Source organism: Mercenaria mercenaria, chromosome 3 (genome assembly GCF_021730395.1).
Source record: "Mercenaria mercenaria strain notata chromosome 3, MADL_Memer_1, whole genome shotgun sequence".
Classification (NCBI taxonomy): Eukaryota; Metazoa; Mollusca; class Bivalvia; order Venerida; family Veneridae; genus Mercenaria; species Mercenaria mercenaria.
In genome coordinates, this window is record NC_069363.1 from 24927002 (window position 1) to 24950585 (window position 23584).

The 23584-nt window shown below is 35.3% G+C and overlaps 1 protein-coding gene across 9 annotated transcripts in view; it reads left to right on the top strand.

The window, feature by feature from the left end:
- Window positions 1-23584, top strand: part of LOC123525878 (F-BAR domain only protein 2-like) — an 83459-nt gene that overhangs the window by 8498 nt on the left and 51377 nt on the right. For all 9 annotated transcript variants that reach the window (XM_053538037.1, XM_053538031.1, XM_053538032.1 and 6 more), the window contains exons 2-7: window positions 7705-7796; window positions 10045-10119; window positions 14533-14674; window positions 19733-19804; window positions 22962-23042; window positions 23373-23397. In XM_053538037.1, the coding sequence (XP_053394012.1) occupies window positions 7705-7796; window positions 10045-10119; window positions 14533-14674; window positions 19733-19804; window positions 22962-23042; window positions 23373-23397 (487 nt within the window). The remainder of the gene's footprint in view (window positions 1-7704; window positions 7797-10044; window positions 10120-14532; window positions 14675-19732; window positions 19805-22961; window positions 23043-23372; window positions 23398-23584) is intronic.

Genomic DNA, 23584 nt, shown 5'->3' on the forward strand with positions numbered 1-23584 from the left:
TCACCTCAGTTTACTTAAATGAATAATATGTTTGTCATGATAAACCGCTAAAAAGTGTACCTGGCTATAATTCCACAGAACCCAGCTATAACAAAATCCTGGGGAGAACCCTGTATTGTACCCTGAGAACCGAAACACCTCGGACAACACATCAAATTGGCGTCACTAACATATTATGCCAGGGCAGAATTGGGAAAGAAACGTAAATTAATGCCTGACAATCGTTGTGAAAAGAAAAAATGTAGGAAAAAAAAAGAGGGGTTGACCAAACATTTAACGAGAAATGGACTAAAAATCGCACCTGCCAGGCTCATATATGATGGAGAAAAGCCATATGCGGTGCACTAACATTTTTTTCTGTCCGGCATATTGTTTTTTGGTCCGGCAGATTTTTAGGCATTGCTGGACTGAATGTCCATGATTACTCAAGAAGGCTTGGGCTTAGGATCATGAAAGTTGATAGGGTGGTTGGTCATGACCAGCAGATGACCCCCTATTGATTTTGAGATCAGTAGGTCAAAGGTCAAGCTCACAGTGACCCAGAACAGTTGAACGGTTTCTGGATGGTAACTCGAGAACGCTTGGGCCTAGGATCATGAAAGTTGATAGGGAGGTTGATCATGTCCAGCAGATGACCCCTATTGATTTTGAGGTCAAAGGGCAAGGTCACAGTGACCAGGAACAGTTTAACGGTTTCAGGATAATAACTCAAGAACGCTTTGGCCTAGGATCACGAAAATTGATAGGGAGGTTAGTCATGACCAGCAGTTGACCCCAATTGATTTTGAGATAGAAAGAAAATACCAGTAGACCAATTCGCCAATAAGGCCAGTAGAGCAACAGTCTCTCACGGGCCTCCCGTTTAGCCTACTAAGCATAAAATGCTTGATCACCATCCACTATGTATTGTGTATATATATAGAGAAAAGTGACCATGCCCTCTGGCAGCTGTGTCTTTTTAGAAATACATTATTAATTCGAACACACTTGGGTCACCAAAGAAATTTTTTTTTTAATATTTCAACATTGGGAAGCAGTTTGTTGATATTTGATTTGTCAGGCTCACAGTGGACAGGACTACTGGTAGTTTTCTCTATATTACTACATAGAAAACTCTTGATAAGATTCACCGCTGAATTCAAAATTATTTAGCAGAAATGTTCCTTTTATGTTTTTGAAAACTATTACCTGTTTGAGCAGTGAAACTTGGGACAGCAACCTGGGGCCACGATAGCCATCTTGTTTTTTTTTTGGTGATTTCTACTGTTTTTCTTGATAAAAGGATTGAATACATAAGAAATTCCCTTCCCAATAAGTTATGAGTATCTTGACAATGCGTGACATACTTGCACTTCCCCCACATTTTTCAGCTAGGGAATTTCTGGTCTCATAAAAGTTGATGATGACAATAACTTAAACTGCCGTCTAACCAAACAAATCACTCACATTCCAGACAATTTCAGTACTCCAGTACTTTGCATTTTTACGTAATTTCCTGGAAATATCTTGGACACAATCAAGGATAGAGGAGTTTCATACAATATTAAACGCTGATACATTCTGTAATTTGCTACAGCAGTTTGAGAGACACTATGAAAAAATGAGTGAAGACCATTGAACCCAATTATAGGAGATTGTTTCTGCCTGTTACTGTAGAGAGGCCATTACTTATATGTTTTTGTAACCCACTTAATGTAATAGGGAAACAAGAGACCCTTGAGAGGTTAAATAAATAATGCATTCTAGTGCACAGATGATTGATACAGCTGATAGTATTTAATTCCTCAGAAAAATTGAAACATTGCCAGTTGCAAATTGAGACACACAGTTTGTCCAGATAGTTGTTCAGTATCTGCTAGTACACAGAGTAAAGGAATTCTCAGAATAGGCTAATGTAGGAAATTTATTAAGACTTTGGATGAATCGCAGAAGGACATGTCACATTATAAAACTTTATGAATTATGTGTAACTGATTAAGAACTTTTTTATGCATACTTGACAGAAATTTGATTTATGTGGTAAATTAAAAGACAGGAATCTTTCTAATTTTGAAACAGAGTATGGGTTTTAAGACATTGTTATAATTGTCTGTGTATTATTGCTGTATTTTTGCTAGAGAAGCACTAAAATATAATTCATGGGTCTGAGACATAAAGTGAAAGGGATTAGAAATGGGCATAGAAAAATCTCCTTTGAGCTTCTTATATTGTTGGATTCAAAAAAGGTAAATGTTGAAAAATGTTTTGTTTGTTGTTGTTGTTGACATGCACTTTTGTCTGTGTCATAATGGGACTGAAACAGTGATACAGTAGTAGGTGTAACTTTGTCTTGGAAACGGATGACTTAAGTTGGTAAGACTTTCTTTGGTGCAATAGCAGCGCTAGACTTTTCCCATCCCAGGGAAGTGTAAAAATACTTAAGGCCTTCTGATGAAAGCATTTCAATTTCCTTGTGTTTGTTGAAAGATAAAAATAAAGTTTTAAGGTCATTAAACAAGTAAGGGGGACAGAAATAGATTCTTTTTCAGGGAAAATATGATAAATGATGGATAACTCGTATTCAAATCATTAACCCTTAGCCTGCTAGCGGCAAGTGATTCTGTCTTTGCGACCAGTGCTGACCAAGATCCGTGCAGGCTGATCATGGTCTGCACTGTTCGCTATTCAGTCAGTAAATTTTCAGTGAACACCCCTTCGAATAATAAATGGTATTGCCCAAATTGAGTGATGGACCAGTCCATTTTAGAAATTAAGCATGCTAAAGGTTAAACACTTGAATCTTAACAAACAATATTGTCCGTAAGTTTTGACCTGGCACTCATGAATATTCCGTTTATTTCCGTAAATTAATTCTCGGTGTCCGAACATGAATAACGATATAACTATAAGATATATAAAATTCCTTGATATCGTAATGTCACATGTGCTAGTAGCTGTGCGGACAAAGCGTTTAGCTGCCAATCTCAGGGTTGTGGGTTCGAGTCCTATGTCTGATCGGATTTTATTATATGTTTTATGCAAACTAACCACTTATCATATCAAACGTGTCGTGATTTTTATGGTCCATTCACTGAATGTTATCATATTTTACCGTTGTAGAAAAAGTGGAAATAACAAGAGCTGTCAGTTGACGATATAAACGAAGATCAGTTAAATGTAACAAATCGTAAATTTAGAGACATACTTATTCTTAATAATATGACAAATGTAATCAATACACCAACTCGAATAACACACAGTACAAGCACCTTAATTGATGTAATTGCATTAACAAATACTGTAATACCGCTGGATTCTGGAGTTTTTGAAACGCCGTCAAATATAAGCGATCACTTTGCTACTTATGTTTATGTAAAAAGCAGTTTCCAGGCCAGGACATGTTACACCCGCCGAGTGTGGAACTACCACCAAGCCGATTTTGAAAAGTTAAATAACTCGATAAACACCACTGATTGGTCAGCTCTTAACTCAGACTCTCTAGACGTAGCCACATCTTTTTTTGAAAAAACATTTTTAGATCTAGCTAAAACATGCATTCCTACTAAAATTATACAAATCCGCCCCAACGACAGACCTTGGTATAATTCATTTATTCGTACTACATCTAGGAAACGTGATCGTTTTAAGCGAATTGCTATTCAGTCTGGGAAACCATCAGATTGGCAATGTTACAAGAAAATAAGAAATCGTGTCAATAATATGAAAAAACACCTACGCGAACAATTTTATAATACTCTTGAATTTTCCATGAATGATTTAAGTTCTACAAATCCTAAACAGTACTGGAAAACAGTAAAAATGCTAGTCAAAGAAAATTCTAAAGCCGAAGAAGAAATTCCGCCCCTTGAAAACGAAAATCATGACACAGCTATTTCTGACGTAGATAAAGCTACATTTTTAAACGATTACTTCGTATCAGTATCAACTCTCGACGATTCCAATTCTGTTCTACCTGAGTTTGTTGCAAAGTCTAATACAACTCTTTCCCACTTTACTATTTCTGAGCAAGACGTAATTGACGTTTTAGATAACTTAGTTGTCAACAAAGCCTGTGGGCCTGATGGTATTAGTCATAAAATGTTAAAGGGATGTTCGAAAACCATAGCTAAGCCACTTTGCACTTTATTCAATAGATCTCTCATCGTAAATAAATACCCGTCTTCATGGAAAATTGCTAATGTAATGCCGCTTTATAAGAAAGGAGAAAAATCTTTACCATCTAACTATAGACCAATTTCTTTGATCAGTTGCGTAGGTAAAGTAATGGAACGAGTGATTTTTAAGTATTTGTACAATCATCTAAACACCAATAATCTTATATATAAAAATCAGTCAGGATTTCTTCCTGGACACTCCACTGTATACCAACTTGTAGATATATATAACCAGATCTGTACATCTTTAGACGAGAAGAAAGCAACCTGTATGGTTTTCTGTGATATATCGAAAGCTTTCGACCGAGTTTGGCATAAAGGCCTTATATTTAAACTGAAGCAGTATGGTATTTCAGGAAACTTGGTCAATTGGATAACAGATTACCTGGAAAATAGATCGCAAAAAGTATTTGTAGGGCAATCGTTTTAAAATAATAGGTTATTAACTGCAGGCGTACCTCAAGGATCGGTCTTGGGCCCTCTTTTATTTCTTGTATACGTAAATGATATTGCTGATTCTGTTATAAGTACGCTAGACTATTCGCTGATGATAGCTCACTTGCTATATCTTCACCAGACTCCGTTTATATAGAAACTGTTTTAAATTCAGATCTAGAAAAAATTTCCAGTTGGGCAAGTCAATGGCTTGTAAAATTCAATCCTTCTAAAACTGAAGTCATGTTTTTCTCCTTTAGAGATATAGCTCAACCTTCGTTAACCTTTGATAATACCCCTCTAAACTTCGTTGACGATCACAAACATCTAGGTCTTACAATAAGTCATGATGGCTCTTGGCACACCCATATAAACAATATCACTTCCTCAGCTTCAAAAGTACTCGGCTCGATGAGAATGTTAAAATTCAAAGTTAAAAGGTCTACTCTTAACAACATTTATTTATCGTATCTAAGACCTCTACTCGAGTATGCTTCAGTTGTATGGGATAGCTGTACTCAATATGAAAAGGACACTATAGAAAAACTTCAATATGAAGCAGCTCGCATTGTTACTGGTTTGACTCGTTCCGTTTCCATTCAAAATTTATTAACTGAAGTTGGCTGGGTTTCTCTTGCAGACCGTAGAATTATGCAGAAATTAATATTAGCTTATAAAGGAAATAACGGACTGCTTCCAGATTACCTTATAGACATTTTTCCTCCAACAGTTCACAATTCTAACAACTATGAACTTAGAAACAACACTAATTTTGTAACATTGCCTAGACGTCTCGAAATTTACTCAAAATCAGTTATACCCGATTCAGTAAAACTATGGAATAACCTTGACCTCCCGACACGCAATGCTAACACACTTACATCTTTTAAGAGCAAATTGAAGAGTAAATTTAAATCTCCAATTGTTCCGTCTTTTTATCTAATAGGAGAACGATTCTATAATGTAGTTCAAACTCGTATTAGAAACCGATGCAGCAACTTAAACAATGATTTATTTTATAACCATTTACGAGACTATCCCGATTGCTCTTGTGGACATGGTATTGAAGATGCGGAACATTTCTTTTTTAAATGTAGCCATTATGCCGATGCTCGTCGATTGTTATTTATCAATACTCGAAGATTTCATCCTCTTAGTACTCACAAATTACTTCATGGAATTGATTCACTTACTATTGAGGAGAACAAATCTTTGTTTTTAGAAGTACAAAGTTATATAAAAAATACACGTCGTTTCACTAGCACTGCCTCCTGATCTTTTGACTATATATCTGTTTAGAGGGCTCTGGGCTGGGCTGGATGTGGGTATTCTGCAGCGGATGCGATGAGGTGCACTGATTGATTTTACGCTTGTCTGTGTTAGTTTTATTGTTGTTGTTTTTTTTCTTTCGATTGTTTTTTCCCTGCTTTTCTTCTATTAAATTTACTGTCTTAACTCTTCTTCTATATAAGTAAGTTTATAACTTAAAATTATATTTTGTTAAGCATATATATTTTTTCCATTCCAGACCAAACAAAAAATCCGCCATTTAGTTTAATCTAACATTAATTTGACAGCCAGGGACGGACCGATTTCTAATGTTGGTAAAACTTGTGGTCCAACCCTTTTGTATTATCGCACATTCGCAAAGTTACTGAATACTTCCTAATGTACAGTAGTAATATATATGTCTTGTATAATGATAGTTTGCTATTGTATATATATATTTACATATGTATCTGTATAATAGTGTCTTGATGTACATTACCATAATGTCTTGTGTGATGATTACAATAAAATATGATTAAACTAAACTGTCAGTTGACAGCGCGCTCGACTATTCTCAGAGGTTGATAGTATAATATAAGCTATGAGTAAAACTTTAACATTACAATAAGCATATTCTAAGTCGAAAAGGGGCCATAATTCAGTCAAAATGCTTGATATAGTTGCCTCCTCATTTTTACAGACTGGGGTCATGATGGTAAACAAGTATGCAAAATATGAAAGCAATATCTCAATGGACTTTGAAAATATTTGGGGTGGAACGCAAACTTTAACATTTATTCTAAGTCGAAAAGGGGCCATAATTCAGTCAAAATGCTTGATATAGTTGCCTCCTCCTTTTTACAGAATGGGGTCATGATGGTAAACAAGTATGCAAAATATGAAAGCAATATCTCAATGGACTTTGAAAATATTTGGGGTGGTACGCAAATTTTAACATTTGTGTGACGCTAACGCTCACGCCAACGTCGGGGCGAGTAGGATAGCTCCACTATTCTTCGAATAGTCGAGCTAAAAACAGTTTTAGAAGCGTCTTTATTATATACAAAAAATACAAAGTACTTGTCACCAGCGTTTTCAGAAAATAAATACCACAAGAGAAATAATTAAAATTCATAAAAATATGATGTTTAAAATAATCAACAATAAAACTGGCATTAATTGCATTACATAACATAAAAAGAATGATTTAATGTGATTTCGAACCCGTGGTAACATGCTTGGAAGTCAGACACCTTACCACTCCGCCATTGTGTCATCGGTTAGCTGTATCTGTTACTTTAGTAATACAGATATTTTCAGAATACAAATATTGCGTAAGTTAACGAAAACATCCGAAAATACTGGCGAAGATTAATGAGTGCCAGGTCAATACTTACGGACAATACTAGAAAGATGCATTCACATTGTCAACACCTCTCTACAGGAAGTTTACAAATTGTATCAAAACATGAATGGCTAAATTTAAGCCATTCAGTTCACAGTCCAGATGTTGTCTGCTGTGAGAAATAACTATATTACAAAACGTAGTTTATATTATGGTTTCCAGGTGTAATTCAGCATAAGACCTTTGCTTTCAGTTAGTTGGGAGGTGTTTTTTTGTTTCACTGAAATTAGGACATTTTTGCCATCAGTTGGGTGTTTCAAAGGGCATTGTGCTACATGTTAATCTTTAGATATAATTGCTTGCAAAATTAAAAACTTAAAATATTGGAAGTATAAGTAGTTGAAAGAATGATCTGTGGATTGGTAAATATAGATCCATTCTGTAGCAAACTTTTTCTGTATTTCAGAGAAAATGCTTAACCGAATGTTTTCTATTTCACAGGGAGGGAAGAACAATGGGTTCTATGTGTTATACCATAACATGAAACATGGTCAGACATCTACCAAAGATCTCATTGACTTCCTTCGTGAAAGGTAAGTACCATCTGAACAAGTTGTTCAATCTCTGATTGCAATGAATAGAAGGGGAAAAGACAAAAACAGTGGCCAAAATGATCAGTTAGATGTATGTGAAATTAACTATTTACAGAGGTACAAAAATAAAGGAGTATGGGCAGATTGAATGAGTGGTTCAAAGCAAAGACCTGACTTCCAGCAAATGTTGAATTGTGGTTATCTGTTTGATATAGCTTTCTCAATCGTATCAAACTGGAGACAAGTCATTCAGAAAGATGCCTTGGCTGTAAGCATACTTTGAAGGTCATGAATAAAGGATTTGATCACATCAAATAAGCTGTTGCTTGTGTAGGGTATGGCCTTAGGGAAATGCTTGTCTGATGTCATACGAAGTAAATGTAACGCACCACATTGTTAGCTGAGTAGGCAGGTTGAATGAACAATGAACAGACCTAAATTTTACCTTAATTATTATATTCAGATCAAGAAGGTCTTTGTCCTCTATAATTTTGTTATCAGGTATATTTTCAAAAATAGCCTCAGGTTGTTGTAATATATAATATAAGTATGTGTTACGGTCACTTGTCTTCCACTAAGTATGTTTAATGATGGCCGTCTTTGTTTTAGGAGCATAAAAGTTGAGTGGCTGTGAACATGGAATTTACCCTGTTACAGCTCATACTGTAATATGCCACTGAAATGTCGGACTTGAACCTCTATCAATACATGAATAAGCCAGTTTCCCATTAAGAAAATTATTTGAAAATAAATTAAAGAAAAACCTTGAAAAGACATCAACTCACTAAAACAATGTAGGTGACAATACTGGAATCACCATGTATCCCAGAATAAGTGTCACAAGGTCTAAACATTTTGTTACAGAGTTGTGAGTATAAAGGTGAGGTTGGGAACATTTGAGATCTATTTCTTGATAATATTTTGGTAAATTTCGCAGAGAATGATTTATATTCTGTTTAATAAAACTGTTACTTATATCATTCTTCTGTTTTGATTATTAGATCAGTTGGGCAGCGTTCCTTTTACTTGTTCAGTTGGTCATATAAGATAACAGAATGTTACAGTAGTTGCTGATTACACCGATAATCATTTTAGTACATGTATAATATCACATTAAAACATGATACTAGAGAAAGTGTTTTACCTTGGTTAGTAAGAAAAGAGATTTGTTTTTATTGATGTTTTTTTCCCTAATTATTCCCCAGGTTAAAAATATGAGGGATTGGATTCACACATGTCCATCCATCCTTCATGTCTTGACCACTGAGAAGATTTTCATAGACCTATCATAAGTTGTTAGCCTCAAGAGGGTGTGAAGAGCAAACAATGCAGGTCACTAGGTCCAAAGTCAGATCACACTTGGAGGTCAATGGTCACGATCACAACATTTTACCTTTGTTTCATCAAAGCGTAACCTGGGGGTATTAATTGCCTTTAGTGATACCTCTAGTTTTATATAGTGTTTATACATTAAATGATACAAGAAGCAAGTATAGGGTAAGAGACACGCACAGAGGCACAGTGTTAGTTTCATAATGGATAGAATTGTCTGGTTACAGTTACAAGACCAAAATAATGGCAAAATGTCCTCAGTTTTATATATTTGTATTGTATGAATGAGTTTCACATTCTGGAGCAATAAAACAGATATGTAAACTATTTTTGGATAAGATATCTAGTAAATTTATGGTGTATGAATTGTTCATGATTTTTATTGGGTATAAGGCAAGACAGTTACAGGGCATTTTTTTCTTCTTCTTTAGCAGGGGCCCCTTCCCTTCAGTGAATTTCCTTCAAGTTATGTAGTTTTCCACAATTTTTAACTACACCATGATTTTTCTTCCTCATTTGACCAAATAAGCTACCCCCCACCTCCGCCTTCTGTTAGCAGGAAAAAAAACGAGTGAAACTTGCAAAGATATGTCATCAATCTGTGTATCTATTAGGGTCTGCCTAAGCATTAGGTCTTCAGGCTTTTTCTTGTGTTGTGTTAAGGTTAGACTCCTGGAGATCTTGCAGCTTGAATGTTGGAAAAGAGTCTGGGCATTATTGGAAACCAAGGTAGAACCACGATAAGCCAACTAGATTGTCTTCTCAAATAATTCAGTTCCTTGTGAGACTCGAACCAACAGTGATTAGAGTCTGATGATTTTAAGTTAGAGACCTTTACCACACAATGTTGTTATTGACATTCCTGTAATCTAACACTTTGTATTCAATTATAGTAGAGCCCATTTTCATTTTCCAGTTGTCAAGTTGAGGAAACATACAGTAAATTACTAACAAAATTGGCAAAAGTTGCAGCAAACAGCACACATGTTGGGTGAGTATTTTAATTGTAATGATTATTTTAAATTCATCTGTGTGTCTTTATTTTTGTTGGTTGATGGAATTGAGTCATTGTACGTAGTATGCAATGTAAGACAGTACATAGTACAGTAGTCACTAATGCCAGAATGTTGCTTCCAAGACAACTTTTGTGTACCAGTTACAAATCATTTATTTTATAGTTACAGCTTTAGTAATTATGCTACACCCTGGTACTTCCATCGATATGGTTTCTGATCAGTAATTAAAGAATGCTTTTGAACTTTATTAAATGAATGTCTGTGGTCAATGGATGACTCCAATTCTTCTGTGGGTCTTGAGATCAAAGGTCAAGGTCACCATGACCTAGAAACAAAAAGTTTCTGCTTGGTAACTAAAGAACATTTCTGCCTACAGTTTTCAAACATCAAATTACATACCCACTTGCCTCTAACATTGAGGGCATATGTGTTTTACAAACAGTTCTTGTTTTAGTTCGAGGAGTAAGGTTCAAACTTGTTTTCCCTGTATATATTGTACTGTGTGTACCATAGATCTGCTCTGTATAAAAGACATTGCTTAACTCTTCCCTAAAAGGCTCTTAATGCTTCTGTAAGCTGCACAAAAGTGACAAATTGGGGAAAGAACTAAGTTTAAGATAACTTCATCCTGTCATACCTATACAGTAGTTGTATTTTCTCCAGTTACAGAAAGCAATACATAGGATAGCAAGATATAGAAGTACAAGCATTTTTGGTACACAATGTTTTAGCAATAAATAATATATGTACTAAAAAATGTAACACAATAATAAAATAAAAGATTTGAGATGTCATAACATAAAGTATCGATAGTGAAAGGTAAATTGAGTGATTTCAAGTTTACCTCAGTATATATCTGCAATTAGAATGTACTTGTTAAACCACAAGAATGCAGACTATAATATATGGTACATGGTCTATATATACATATTCAGCATCTTCAGGCTTTACAGTAGTCTTCACCTTAACATTGAATTTTATATCAAATTTGTGGAAATGCATTTAGGATGCATTACAATCAGTATTTGGGTAAATATACTGTGTAAATTTCTAAATGATGTGATCAAATTTATTAGTTTATTGACATTGAAGATTAATGTCAAATGCAGCCATAATTACATGGGAGCTTAAAGTATTTTTTACATAAAATGAATTTAAATGTGCAAACATCTAGTTGGAGCAATTTAGAATTTAACAATTTTAAGGGATTGCAGAACACGACTTTTGGTTATGTTATGTAAATGTCATTATAAACTATTAATCTTTGATTCATCATAAAGCATTTACATGTAGAGTTTGAAGTAGAAATTGTCTATTTTGTCTTGTTGTCATTCTTTGAGCTGCTATTTATATCACAGTATTTTTATTTTGTGACAGTAAGTTCTTTAGGGTCATAACATGTGTCTATCATTGTGTGTCTGCAGAAGTAATACAATTATCTCAGGGCTGATGGAAATGTGGATACAATGGTTGATTTGAAGGTGACTTACTAGAATATGCCAAATAAACTGAAATCAATACTTCCTCCAATGAGGAATGTTACTGTAGTTTCATGTACACGGGTATGAAACGTTGCCTGCGGCACAAAATGTGCCGCACTGAAATGAAGGCATCGCGCCTCCGACGGCGCAGGCATTGCGCAGGATGTTTACAAAAATAACGAGCAAGGTGAGTAAAATTGAATGTTTTTGGTTATTGTCTTTTTACAGTAAAAACTTTTTAGAAACCGGGGAATACAGCGGGATGTAGTTGTGTCTTGCCAACAAATCCATGCCCAGTTTGTGAAGAAATATGTCATATTGTTATTTTGCGCGTGTTTTTCATCGGATACAGTAACGTGAAAATTACAAAAGCAGTGAATATTCCGAGTTATTTCACCTCCTGCTGAAAAAGGAATGATAAATTTCTGTAGTATATCATATAAAGACATGATATCTGATCGATTGAGATAAAATACATGCCTAGGAAAAGGCATATCCCCTCGTTCTGCCGACTTTTCAGTCCAGTGCCGCAGGCATCTCGATGGTGCCGCAGACATCGTGAGAGGCGCAGTCATCTTGAATACTATTGTAGTCGGTAGTACGTGTAATTTCGACCTTCTAACATGTATTGAAGTACAAAAATATCAATAACAATGTTGTTCCTCCACAACTACATCCCGCTGCATTCCCCGATTTCTAAAAAGTTTTTTTCGTAAAAAGACAATAACCAAAAACATTCAATTTTACTCACCTTGCTCGTTATTTCTGTAAACATCCTGCGCAATGCCTGCGCCGTCGGAGGCGCGATGCCTTCATTTCAGTGCGGCACATTTTGTGCCGCAGGCAACGTTTCATACCCATATTGTAGGAAACCTCTGTTGTATTATCATTATCATGGTATTACCATATAAATACTCAGATCACACACAGACAGTACTGTTATTTATAATATACACATATTTATTTTTATCTCTAAGCTATTATTTATATTTCTCATTTAGTAATTATGTATTTGCTATGATACTAATATAAGTCATGATACATATTTAAAAAGGTAGTGAAAATATTTAAATTGCTATTTGGAGCTCAGCTGATGTTCTTTGTATAGTAGAAGTAGAGAAGGATTCACTGGCTGTAGGTACAGATGGGAATGTTCACCTCGAGGGCAATTGTTAAGGTGGTAACGAGGCTCTGCTGAGTTACAGTGTAAACAGTTACCTGAGGACGTGATATTCCCATCTGAACCCACAACCAGTGATAGAATCTTTTTTTAATATACCATATTAAAAAATGTTAGTTAAAATAAAATCAAATGAATAGCACTCTTTTTCTTACAGCAGTGTATTTAAACAAAGCGCGTCTGTGTATTTAAACAAAGTACGGGAAATCAGTGTCTGTAAACAGGAAAGACGTTCAGGGCCTCCGCTGTCGATCGCCAATGTCCGACAATTGTCGCCATTTGCGATAATTTTAAGAATTTGGCGCTAAATTTTGCGAACTGGCGAAAATAAGTGGCGCATAACTTTTTTCCTCGGCATTTGTTTTTTCCGTAGTGATATAAGCGGCCCGTGAATTGGTTCCCGATACACGTATTTACCTAGACGCTGGTAGTGAATAAAATCGATAACCAGTCTAGGTTTTGTATTTGACAGTTCAACTATTGAAGATGGTTGACACTTTGAGAAGATAATTGCGTAATAATGTGTGAATTGATGATTAATCAGTAATCAAAACATCTGCCAGCTTGTATGTTTGACCTCTGCTGAGAATTCACCAAAATGAACGCCGATTACGGTGTACTTTATGTGTTGGGATTTTTACAGAAAAGATCAACATGTTTGTGGCATGCAGTTGTATGACTGATGAATTTTAAATAAGTACGAAAGATACATTTAATTTGTTACTTTTTGCAAGATAGTTTTGTAATTCCTCAGTTTTCATAAAAGATTTTAACGATGGATCCGAAAAAATCTGAATTCTCTATGAAAATAAATGAGTCCTGAAATATTGGTAATTCTGACAGGGATAGATATGATTCTTAATATTAGAGAATGATTTTTGTCATTTGTATCCAGCTACAAATTGAATTTACTTCTACAATAAACACTAATACACCTTCAAAAGTTGTTACTATTCCTAATGAAATTATTTACAATATTTTATTACTCTATGCACACTATGACAGCCAACTAAGAGAAATAAAAGTGGCTCAGAACTTTGGCTCAAAAATGGCTCTAAAGTGGCTCCAACTTTTCCAAATTGGCTAAAAGGTTGGCAACAAGTATGAAAAACCCAGAGGAGGCCCTGTGATGTTCCAAAGACAAATAACAATGTTTTATCACTTCCAGCATAATGTTCTATATTTTTCATAAAATATTTTTTTGAATCAAAAATATTCTGTAAGGAAAGGAGGCCTTTTTTCGTGGTATTTGATTCTTATCCTGTTTTATGCAATAAAGTATAAATTACTACATAGAAATAGATGTCATCCAAACAGTTCTTTCTTGTACATACTGTGAAAGTTTGAGAATAACATTTTGCATGTCTGGGATAGGTCTTTTAGATTGTTATTGTCATGATAGTCTATTTCATAGGTTGGGCAAGAAGAACACAAAATAGCTGTAGCTGTCAGAGCAATCCTGTAGGTTAATCGCTTTTGTTTGGTGACTTGGTTGACCTCAAGCCGGCTATAAAATTCAGGCCAGTCTGTTTCAAGAGGTGTTTTTTCTCAGCAGCTGTTCTTCATGTCAATGCATATTTGGAAAAAAATTGCATATTGATGAAAAAAAAAACCAACTTCCATTTAAGTTAAGCAGCAAGTCTCTTAATCTTAACAGAAATACTCACCTTTAAAGAGTGATTATTAAAAGCATTATCAGAATTGAAAAAAAAACAACTTATTTTCAGAACTTTTGCTCCATTTTGGAATATCCTGAAAACATTGGCAGAAAAGTTAGCAAGTTTACACATGCAACTTGTACATACATGGTCGGACCTGATCAAAGACATTGTCAGATATAATGAAGACCAGCACAGGCGGCATAAAAGTGTAAGTAAAAATGGACGGCAGTGATCCAAACATTATTTGAAACATTTATTTCCTGGCAACATTCAGCTTTTCCCTTTTATAGTTATGAAACTCTTGAGAAGACCTTACAAATTTTAGCTCACCTGAGCACCTCGTGCTCAAAGGTGAGCTATTGTCATCAACATTTGTCTGGCATCTGTCGTCAACATTTTACCTTGTTAACACTCTAGAGGCTACATTATCTATTGTATCTTCATGAAACTTGGTCAGAATATTTGTCTTGGTGATCTCTACTCTAGGCCAAGTTTGAATCTGGGTCATCTGTGTTTAAAAACTCGGTCACATGGTCAAATCAAAGGAAAACCTTGTGAACATGCTAGAAGCCACATTTTAAGTCCAGTTGTCATGGGAACTTGCAAGAATGTTTGTCTTGATGATATCTCTGTCAAGTTCGAAACTGTGTCATCTGGGGCCAAAAAGTAGGTCACCCGGTCAAATCAAAGGAAAACTGTGAACACACTAAAAGCCACATTTTAAGTCCAATTGTCATGAGAACTTGTAAGAATGTTTGTCTTGATGATAGGGCTGTCATTGATTAGGTCTTTGTCATATTGACGATACCGATATATCAGAAGACAGATATCGACGATACATCGATATATCGATTATTAAGTTAGAGTAACAACCTATTTGTTCATGTACATGCTATATACCTTCTTGTTAATGTTATTTTTAGTTTAATTGCCTGCTTTTCATGTGTTTTATTTGTATTTGTGTATTTCCCCATACAAGTAGTGCCGACTAGTTGGAAAAGAATGCTACGGTACAAGTTTAGACATGACCTTTATTGACAACTGCCGTTACTAAGGGCGCATTTTTGCAGGCAGAAAAGTTGTTTAGAGGGTCTGAGTGTTTATCTGGATAGTTTTTTTTCTCTGTGTAAAATATCGATTTTTAAAAATGGGAATCAATAATCGATCGACCAAAAAATATCGTTGATACATCAATATCGTTTCTATCGATGACAGCCCTACTTGATGATACCTCGGTCGATTTCCAAGTCAAAAACTAGGTCACCCTCTCAAATCAAAGAAAAACCTTGTGAACACGCTTAAGGTTTTATTTTAAGTCCAGTTGTTGTTAAAACATGTCATAATGTTTCCATTGATAATTTCTCGGTCTAGTTTAAAACTGGGTCATCTAGGGTCAAAAACTAGGTCACCAGGTCAAATCATACAAAAACCTTGCGAACACTCTAGAGGTCACATCTTAAGTCTTGTCATGAAACTTGGTCATGATGTTTGCCTTGATGATTTCTTGGATGGGTTCGAAACTTGATCATCTGGGGTCAAATACTAGGTCACCTGGTCAAATCAAAGGTAAAAAAAAACGTGAGAACACGCTAAAAGCCACATTTTAAGTCCCAATTGTCAAGGGGAATTGTTTGTATGTTTGTCTTGATGATATCTCTGATTTTAAGTCCAATTGTTTTGAAAACGTGTCATAGTGTTTCCTTCGATAATTTCTCGGTCGAGTTCAAAACTGGGTTATCTAGGGTCAAAAACTAGGTCACCCAATCAAATCAAAGAAAAGCCTTGTGTACACTATAGAAGCCACATTTTAAGGAATTGGACCCCTAATATTAATGTTTAAAAAAGGGCACTTGCTTGGTATATTCTTAAAGTTGACCATGTTTCGCACTGCATTGCAATTTTAAACAACTTTTACCGTGCCGTTTTTTAAAAGGTAAAAAAAACGTGAGAACACGCTAAAAGCCACATTTTAAGTCCCAATTGTCAAGGGGAATTGTTTGTATGTTTGTCTTGATGATATCTCTGATTTTAAGTCCAATTGTTTTGAAAACGTGTCATAGTGTTTCCTTCGATAATTTCTCGGTCGAGTTCAAAACTGGGTTATCTAGGGTCAAAAACTAGGTCACCCAATCAAATCAAAGAAAAGCCTTGTGTACACTATAGAAGCCACATTTTAAGGAATTGGACCCCTAATATTAATGTTTAAAAAAGGGCACTTGCTTGGTATATTCTTAAAGTTGACCATGTTTCGCACTGCATTGCAATTTTTAAACAACTTTTACCGTGCCGTTTTTTAAAATTTTTGTATAATTCATTTTATTTCCTCAAGCTCAAGACAAATTTCAAAGTGATGGCCACTGTCCAAAATTTTGCAGAGAATTCATTATACCATTAATTTTGATAAAAAAAACAAACTATTGGTAAACAATAATAAAACACAAAATCAAACTGTCAATACCATTTTTTCTAGGGTGCCCCAGGTAAATGGATTTAATGAGACAGAATTCTAACTTTCAACGTGGGGCAGAAGTAAAACCTACCTACATTTCTTCCACAATATGTAATCTAAAGAGTAAAGGCAAAATAGAGAACTTTTACTGCATGTAACTCAGTATTTTTAAAGATGTCTAACTCTAGATCTGGCTTACATTTTGGCAAAATTATGCCCATCTTACACTGAGAAATGTTCATGAAAGTTTTGAATATAAATAGGTTTCTGGTACTGAATGCTTTCAGACTCTTATTAAGTCTTAAGCATCATGAAAAAACCATTCTGAGCCAGGTTCCGTATCTCAGACTAATAGTTTACCTAAATTGATGCCCCGTATTCAACTTGGAAAATTTAAGAAAAACTTCTGTATTTAAACCAGTATTTTGTGGAAAGGCTGTCAGCTGTTGCTGTTATGTAATTTTAGCTCACCTGTCACAAAGTGACAAGGTGAGCTTTTGTGATCGCGCGGTGTCTGTCGTCCGTAAACTTTTGCTTGTGAACACTCTAGAGGTCAAATTTTTCATGGGATCTTTATGAAAGTTGGTCAGAATGTTCAACTTCATGATATCTAGGTCAAGTTCGAAACTTGGTCACGTGCCGTCAAAAACTAGGTCAGTAGGTCTAAAAATAGAAAAACCTTGTGACCTCTCTAGAGGCCATATGTTTCACAAGATCTTCATGAAAATTGGTCAGAATGTTCATCTTGGTGATATCTAGGTCAAGTTCGAAACTGGGTCACTTGCCGTCAAAAACTAGGTCAGTAGGTCTAAAAATAGAAAAACCTTGTGATCTCTCTAGAGGCCATATATTTTACAAGATCTTCATAAAAAATGGTCAGAACGTTCACCTTGATGATATCTAGGTCAAGTTCGAAAGTGGGTCATGTGCCTTCAAAAATTAAGTCAGTAGGTCAAATAATAGAAAAACCTTGTGACCTCTCTTAAGGCCATATTTTTCATGGGATCTGTATGAAACTTCGGCGGAATATTCATCTTGATGATATCTAGGTCAAGTTCGAAACTGGGTCACGTGCGGTCAAAAATTAGGTCAGTAGGTTAAAAATAGAAAAACCTTGTGACCTCTCTAGAGGCCATATATTTCATGAGATCTTCATGAAAATTGGTCAGAATGTTCACCTTGATGATATCTAGGTCAAGTTCGAAAGTGGGTCATGTGCCATCAAAACTAGGTCAGTAGGTCAAATAATAGAAAAACCTTGTGACCTCTCTAGAGGCCATATTTTTCATGGGATCTGTATGAAAGTTGGTCTGAATGTTCATTTTGATGATATCTAGGTCAAGTTCGAAAGTGGGTCACATGCCTTCAAAAACTAGGTCAGTAGGTCTAAAAATAGAAAAACCTTGTGACCTCTCTAAAGGCCATATTTTTCATGGGATCTATATGAAAATTGGTCTGAATGTTCATCTTGATGATATCTAGATGGACTTTAAAAACTTGGTCAGTAGGTCAAATAATAAAAAAACCTTGTGAACTATCTAGAGGCCATACTTTTCATGGGATCTATATGAAAGTTGGTCTGAATGTTCATCTTGATGATATCTAGGTCTAGTTTGAAACTGGGTCAACTGCGGTCAAAAACTAGGTCAGTAGATCTAAAATCATTAAAATCTTTTGACCTCTCTAGAGGCCATATTTTTCAATGGATCTTCATGAAAATTGATCTGAATGTTCACCTTGATGATATCTAGGTCAGTTTTGAAACTAGGTCACGTGCGTTCAAAAACTAGGCCAGTAGGTATAAAAATAGAAAAACCTTGTGACCTCTCTAGAGGCCATATTTTTCATGAGATCTTCATGAAAATTAGTGAGAGTGTTCACCTTGATGATATCTAGGTAAAGTTCAAAACAGGGTCACTAACCTTCGAAAACTAGGTTAATAGGTCAAATAATAGAAAAACCTTGTGACCTTTTTAGGGACCATATTTTTCAATGGATCTTCATGAAAATTGGTCAGAATTTTTATCTTGATAATATCTAGATCAAGTTCAAAACTGGGTCACATGAGCTGAAAAACTAGGTCACTATGTCAAATAATAGAAAAAACGACGTCATACTCAAAACTGGGTCATGTTGGAAGAGGTGAGCGATTCAGGACCATCATGGTCCTCTTGTTAGGACTTTGTGTTTATTAGACTATTTTCTAGGAATAAACACAGTAAACAGTTATTGTCCTTAAATTGTTTTACATTCTGTAAATTTCCAATTAATAAAGTAATCTTTTGATGGATCTTCATGAAATTTAAGACAAATACAGATCACTAAAGAGCACTTGAATACAAGTATTTTTGTTTTTGCTTTAAAATTATACGCAGGATTTTTTGTCTCTGAAAATGGTTCCTAAAATTGGAAGTTAATGGAATAACATGATTGATAAGTCACTAGATTATTCATGGACAGTTTGGGTAATTCTTAATTATTCATAGAGCACATTGCTGTCCTAAATCATTAATGGATCCAGTTACCAATGATTTGAACTGTAACACAGGATTCAGTTTGGTTATACATTGAACATTCTTTGAATAATATATTCCTTGATAGACATAGAAATATATTATGCATGAAAATTTCCTTTCAAGTGCTAGGGGCTGTAGATTTCAAATTATATCCAGTATTTATAATTTAAGCTAGGTCTTGACCTCTGAATATCTTGTCAGATAAATTTTATGATTTTTACCCCAATGAAAGGTATGATTTACATTTTACCGAGAGAAAAAAAGGATATCTTAAATAATGTGTGTATGACTGATATTTTAGATGAAGGAAGGAGAATCTGGTACACTAGAGGTTGTACAGTCAATACAGAACACAACAACAGCACTACATAGGGTAGGTTGCTATATCTTCATATTGTAAAATATATTGATGGGTTTGGATTAAAAGCTTTTAGTAAAAATGAATTAAACTGATTAAAGTATTTCTGTTGAATGATTACAGGCAAATAAAGGTGTTGTTAAGAATGATCTGTGCATTCTCATCCGTAAGAGGTTTGCCAAAATCCTGAGACAAACCTCTGATTTATTTGTTTTGTTTATTTGGTGAACATGCGCACTCACTATTACCAAAAGTGGTTTCAGCCAATCAAACATTTCCATTATTCAGCATGCCTAACTGAACATTCAAACAATATTGTAGCAGCATATTGCTCACAATGAATTAAGGCGATATTACATAACTGCAATTAATGAAAATTATTTCCTCTTATCGAATTTTAAAATATTCCTTGTAGTTTGGCAATCAGTATTGAAAAGGACGCTGTCATTCTTTTTACGGGCGATTTTAAAAGGTTCCCGAAGATTTGCCTTGAAACATCGCTGATTAGCTGAAATATTTTATCTGTAATGTGACCAAACTAAAAATATCAGCATAATGCACCTGAACTGCCTGTAAATCAGTCATATGCAGTACATAGGCATCTTAAGGTATATCCTCAAACTGAAGTACCAGGAAAGTTTTAAGAGTGAAACTACACTTTGCCTGAAGCTAATGATAATGACCAGGCTACTAGGATGTTGAAGGTTAGACTGGACACCAGTCTTGAAACACAGAATGTGACTGCTTGAAATTGAACTTTTTATTTTGATACACAGTCTTGCATTGATCACTTGCAGGATCAGTTTCTGAGACTGGTTTAGATTGTATCATGTTTTTATGCCCCCCTTCGAAGAAGGAGGGGTATATTGTTTTGCAGATGTCGGTCGGTCGGTTGGTATGTCGGTCGGTCGGTCGGAATGTAGACCAATCCGTTTCCGGATGATAACTCAAGAACGCTTGGGCCTAGGATCATGAAAGTTAATAGGGAGGTTGGTCATCACCAGCAGATGACCCCTATTGATTTTGAGATCTGTATGTCAAAGGTCAAGGTCACAGTGACCCTGAATAGCAAAACATTTCCGGATGATAAATCAAGAACACTTGGGCCTAGGATCATGAAAGTTGATAGGGAGGTTGGTAATGATCAGCAGATGACCCCTATTGGTTTTGAGATCAGTATGTTAAAGGTCAAGGTCACAGTGACCCTGAATAGTAAAACGGTTTCCGGATGATAACTCAAGAACGCTTAGGCCTAGGATCACGAAAGTTGATAGGGAGGTTGGTCATGACCAGCAGATGACCCCTATTGATTTTGAGGACAGTATGTCAAAGGTCAAGGTCACAGTGACCAGGAACAGTAAAATAGTTTCCAGGCAATAACTCAAGAACACTTAGGCCTAGTGTCAGGAAAATTGATAGTTAGGTTGGCCATGACCAGCAGATGACCCCTATTGATTTTGAGGTCATTAGGTCAAAGGTCAAGGTCACATTGGCCAGGAACAGTTAAACGGTTTCTGATCTTTTTGTCCAAAACCATAGGGCCTAGGGCTTTGATATTTGGTATGTAGCAAAATCTATTGGTCCTTTACCAAGATTGTTCAGATTATTTCCCTGGGGTCAAATATGACCCCACCCCGGGGGGTCACATGGTTTATATAGACTTATATTGTAAAAAACTTTAAAAAACCTCTTGTCCAAAACCATAGGGCCTAGGGCTTTGATATTTTGTATATAACATCCTCTAGTGGTCCTCTACTAGGATTGTTCAAATTATTCCCCTAGGGTCAAATATGGCTCCGCCCTGGGGGTCACATGGTGTACATAGACTTGTATAGGGAAAAACATTGAAAATCTTCTTGTCCAAACCACAAGGACTATGGCTTTGATATTTTGTAATGTAGCATCATTTAGTGGTTCTCTATCAAGTTTGTTCAAATTATCCCTCTAGGGTCAAATGTGGCCCCGCCCCAGGGGTCATATGGTTCATATAGACTTATATAGGGTTAAAACTTAGAATCTTCATGTCCATAACTTACTTCATTCAAATTTGAACCACGTGTATAGTTTTGAGTGGCAAGATGAACCTTGACATGAATTGACCTTGATCTTGACCTGGTGACCTACTTTCACATTTCTGTAGCTACAGCCTTCAAATTTGTACCACATCCTTAGGTTTGTGTGCCGAAAAAATCTTTGACCTTGTTATTGACCTAGTGACCTACTTTCACATTTTTGAAGGTACAGGCTTAAAACTTACACCACATGCATAGTTTTTTGTTCCAAAATAAAATTTGAACTTGATTTTGAGCTAGTGACCTGCTTTCACATTTCCCAAGCTACAACCTTCAAATTTGAACCACAAGCATAGTTTTGTGTACTGAAATGAACTTTGATATTGAGATTGACCTAGTGACCTACTTTCACATTTCTGGAGGCACAGGCTTCAAATTTGGACCGCTTGCATAGTTTTGTGTTCCGAAATAAAATTTGACCTTGATTTTGACCTAGTGACCTACTTTCATATTTCTCAAGCTACAGCCTTCAAATTTGAACCATATGCATAGTTTTGTGAACCGAAATGAACTTTGATCTTGAGATTGACCTAGTGACCTACTTCCACATTTCTGAAGCTTCAGGCTTCAAATTTGGACTGCATGCATATTTTTTTTGTGTTCTGAATTGAAATTTGACCTTGATTTTTACCTATTATCTACTTTCATATTTCTCAAGCTAACAGCCTCCAAATTTGAAGCACATGCATAGTTCTGTATACCATAATGAACTTTGAGCTTGAAATTGATCTAGTGACCTGCTTTCACATTAATTTTCTCAAGCCACAGCTTTCAAATTTGGACCACATACACATTGTGTTTTGTACTGAAATGAAATTTGACCTTGATTTTGACCTTGAGCTAGTCTTGAAATTTGGAACATTCAAAAATGGCTCAGTGGATGGCACCAAGATCACTCTATAATCGCTTGTTAGGTTAATAGGTTAAAGGTCAAGGTCAGACTAAACCAGAATGGTAGAACTTTTGTTTACAGTGAGCTTATAATTTCTGTTCATTTTGCTATTACTGAATGCATCAAGGGGGGCATTTCGTGTTCGACGAGCTCTTGTTTTAGTTGCTGTTAAGCAAAATTTATAAATTTCAATATCATTTTTTTATAGGCCAAAGAAATATATCACACTAGATGTTTAGAACTAGAAAGATTGAAAAGAGAAAATGCTTCTCCAAAAGATGTAGAAAAGGTAGGTAACTATAAATTGTTTGTTAATCAACATTTTTCAGACATATTCTGTCATATGATATCATTACGATATTTAATCATACTCCAGACCATTTGATTGTACTTTTCGTAATGTCAGAGCTAACCAGACAGGCCTGATGATTTTTTTTCTTTTTTCCTAAGGCTTGAGGATAGTTATTTTATGTCATACAAGTTTGAACTAAAGAAGTAACTTCATATTGTAAACAGATATTTGTATCAGGTAAGTTCATCTTTGTATACAGATTTGTTTTAATTGAACTGTCATTGAAAGATTGTAGTTGTTTACTTTTTTTTTTGCTTTTCATTTCAGTCGGAAACAAAATATAAAAAAGCAAGTAAGTAAATAAAATATTTTTCAATCTCAAGTTTATCCTAGAAGAAAGAGTAACACCTGAAGGCAGATCAGTTATCTGTAATTATTATTTCTCCCACATGTAGTGCGGGAGACATATTGATTTAGTACTGCCTGTTCATCCGTCTGTCACAAAGTTTGTCCATGCAACTCCGACGACACCACTGAGC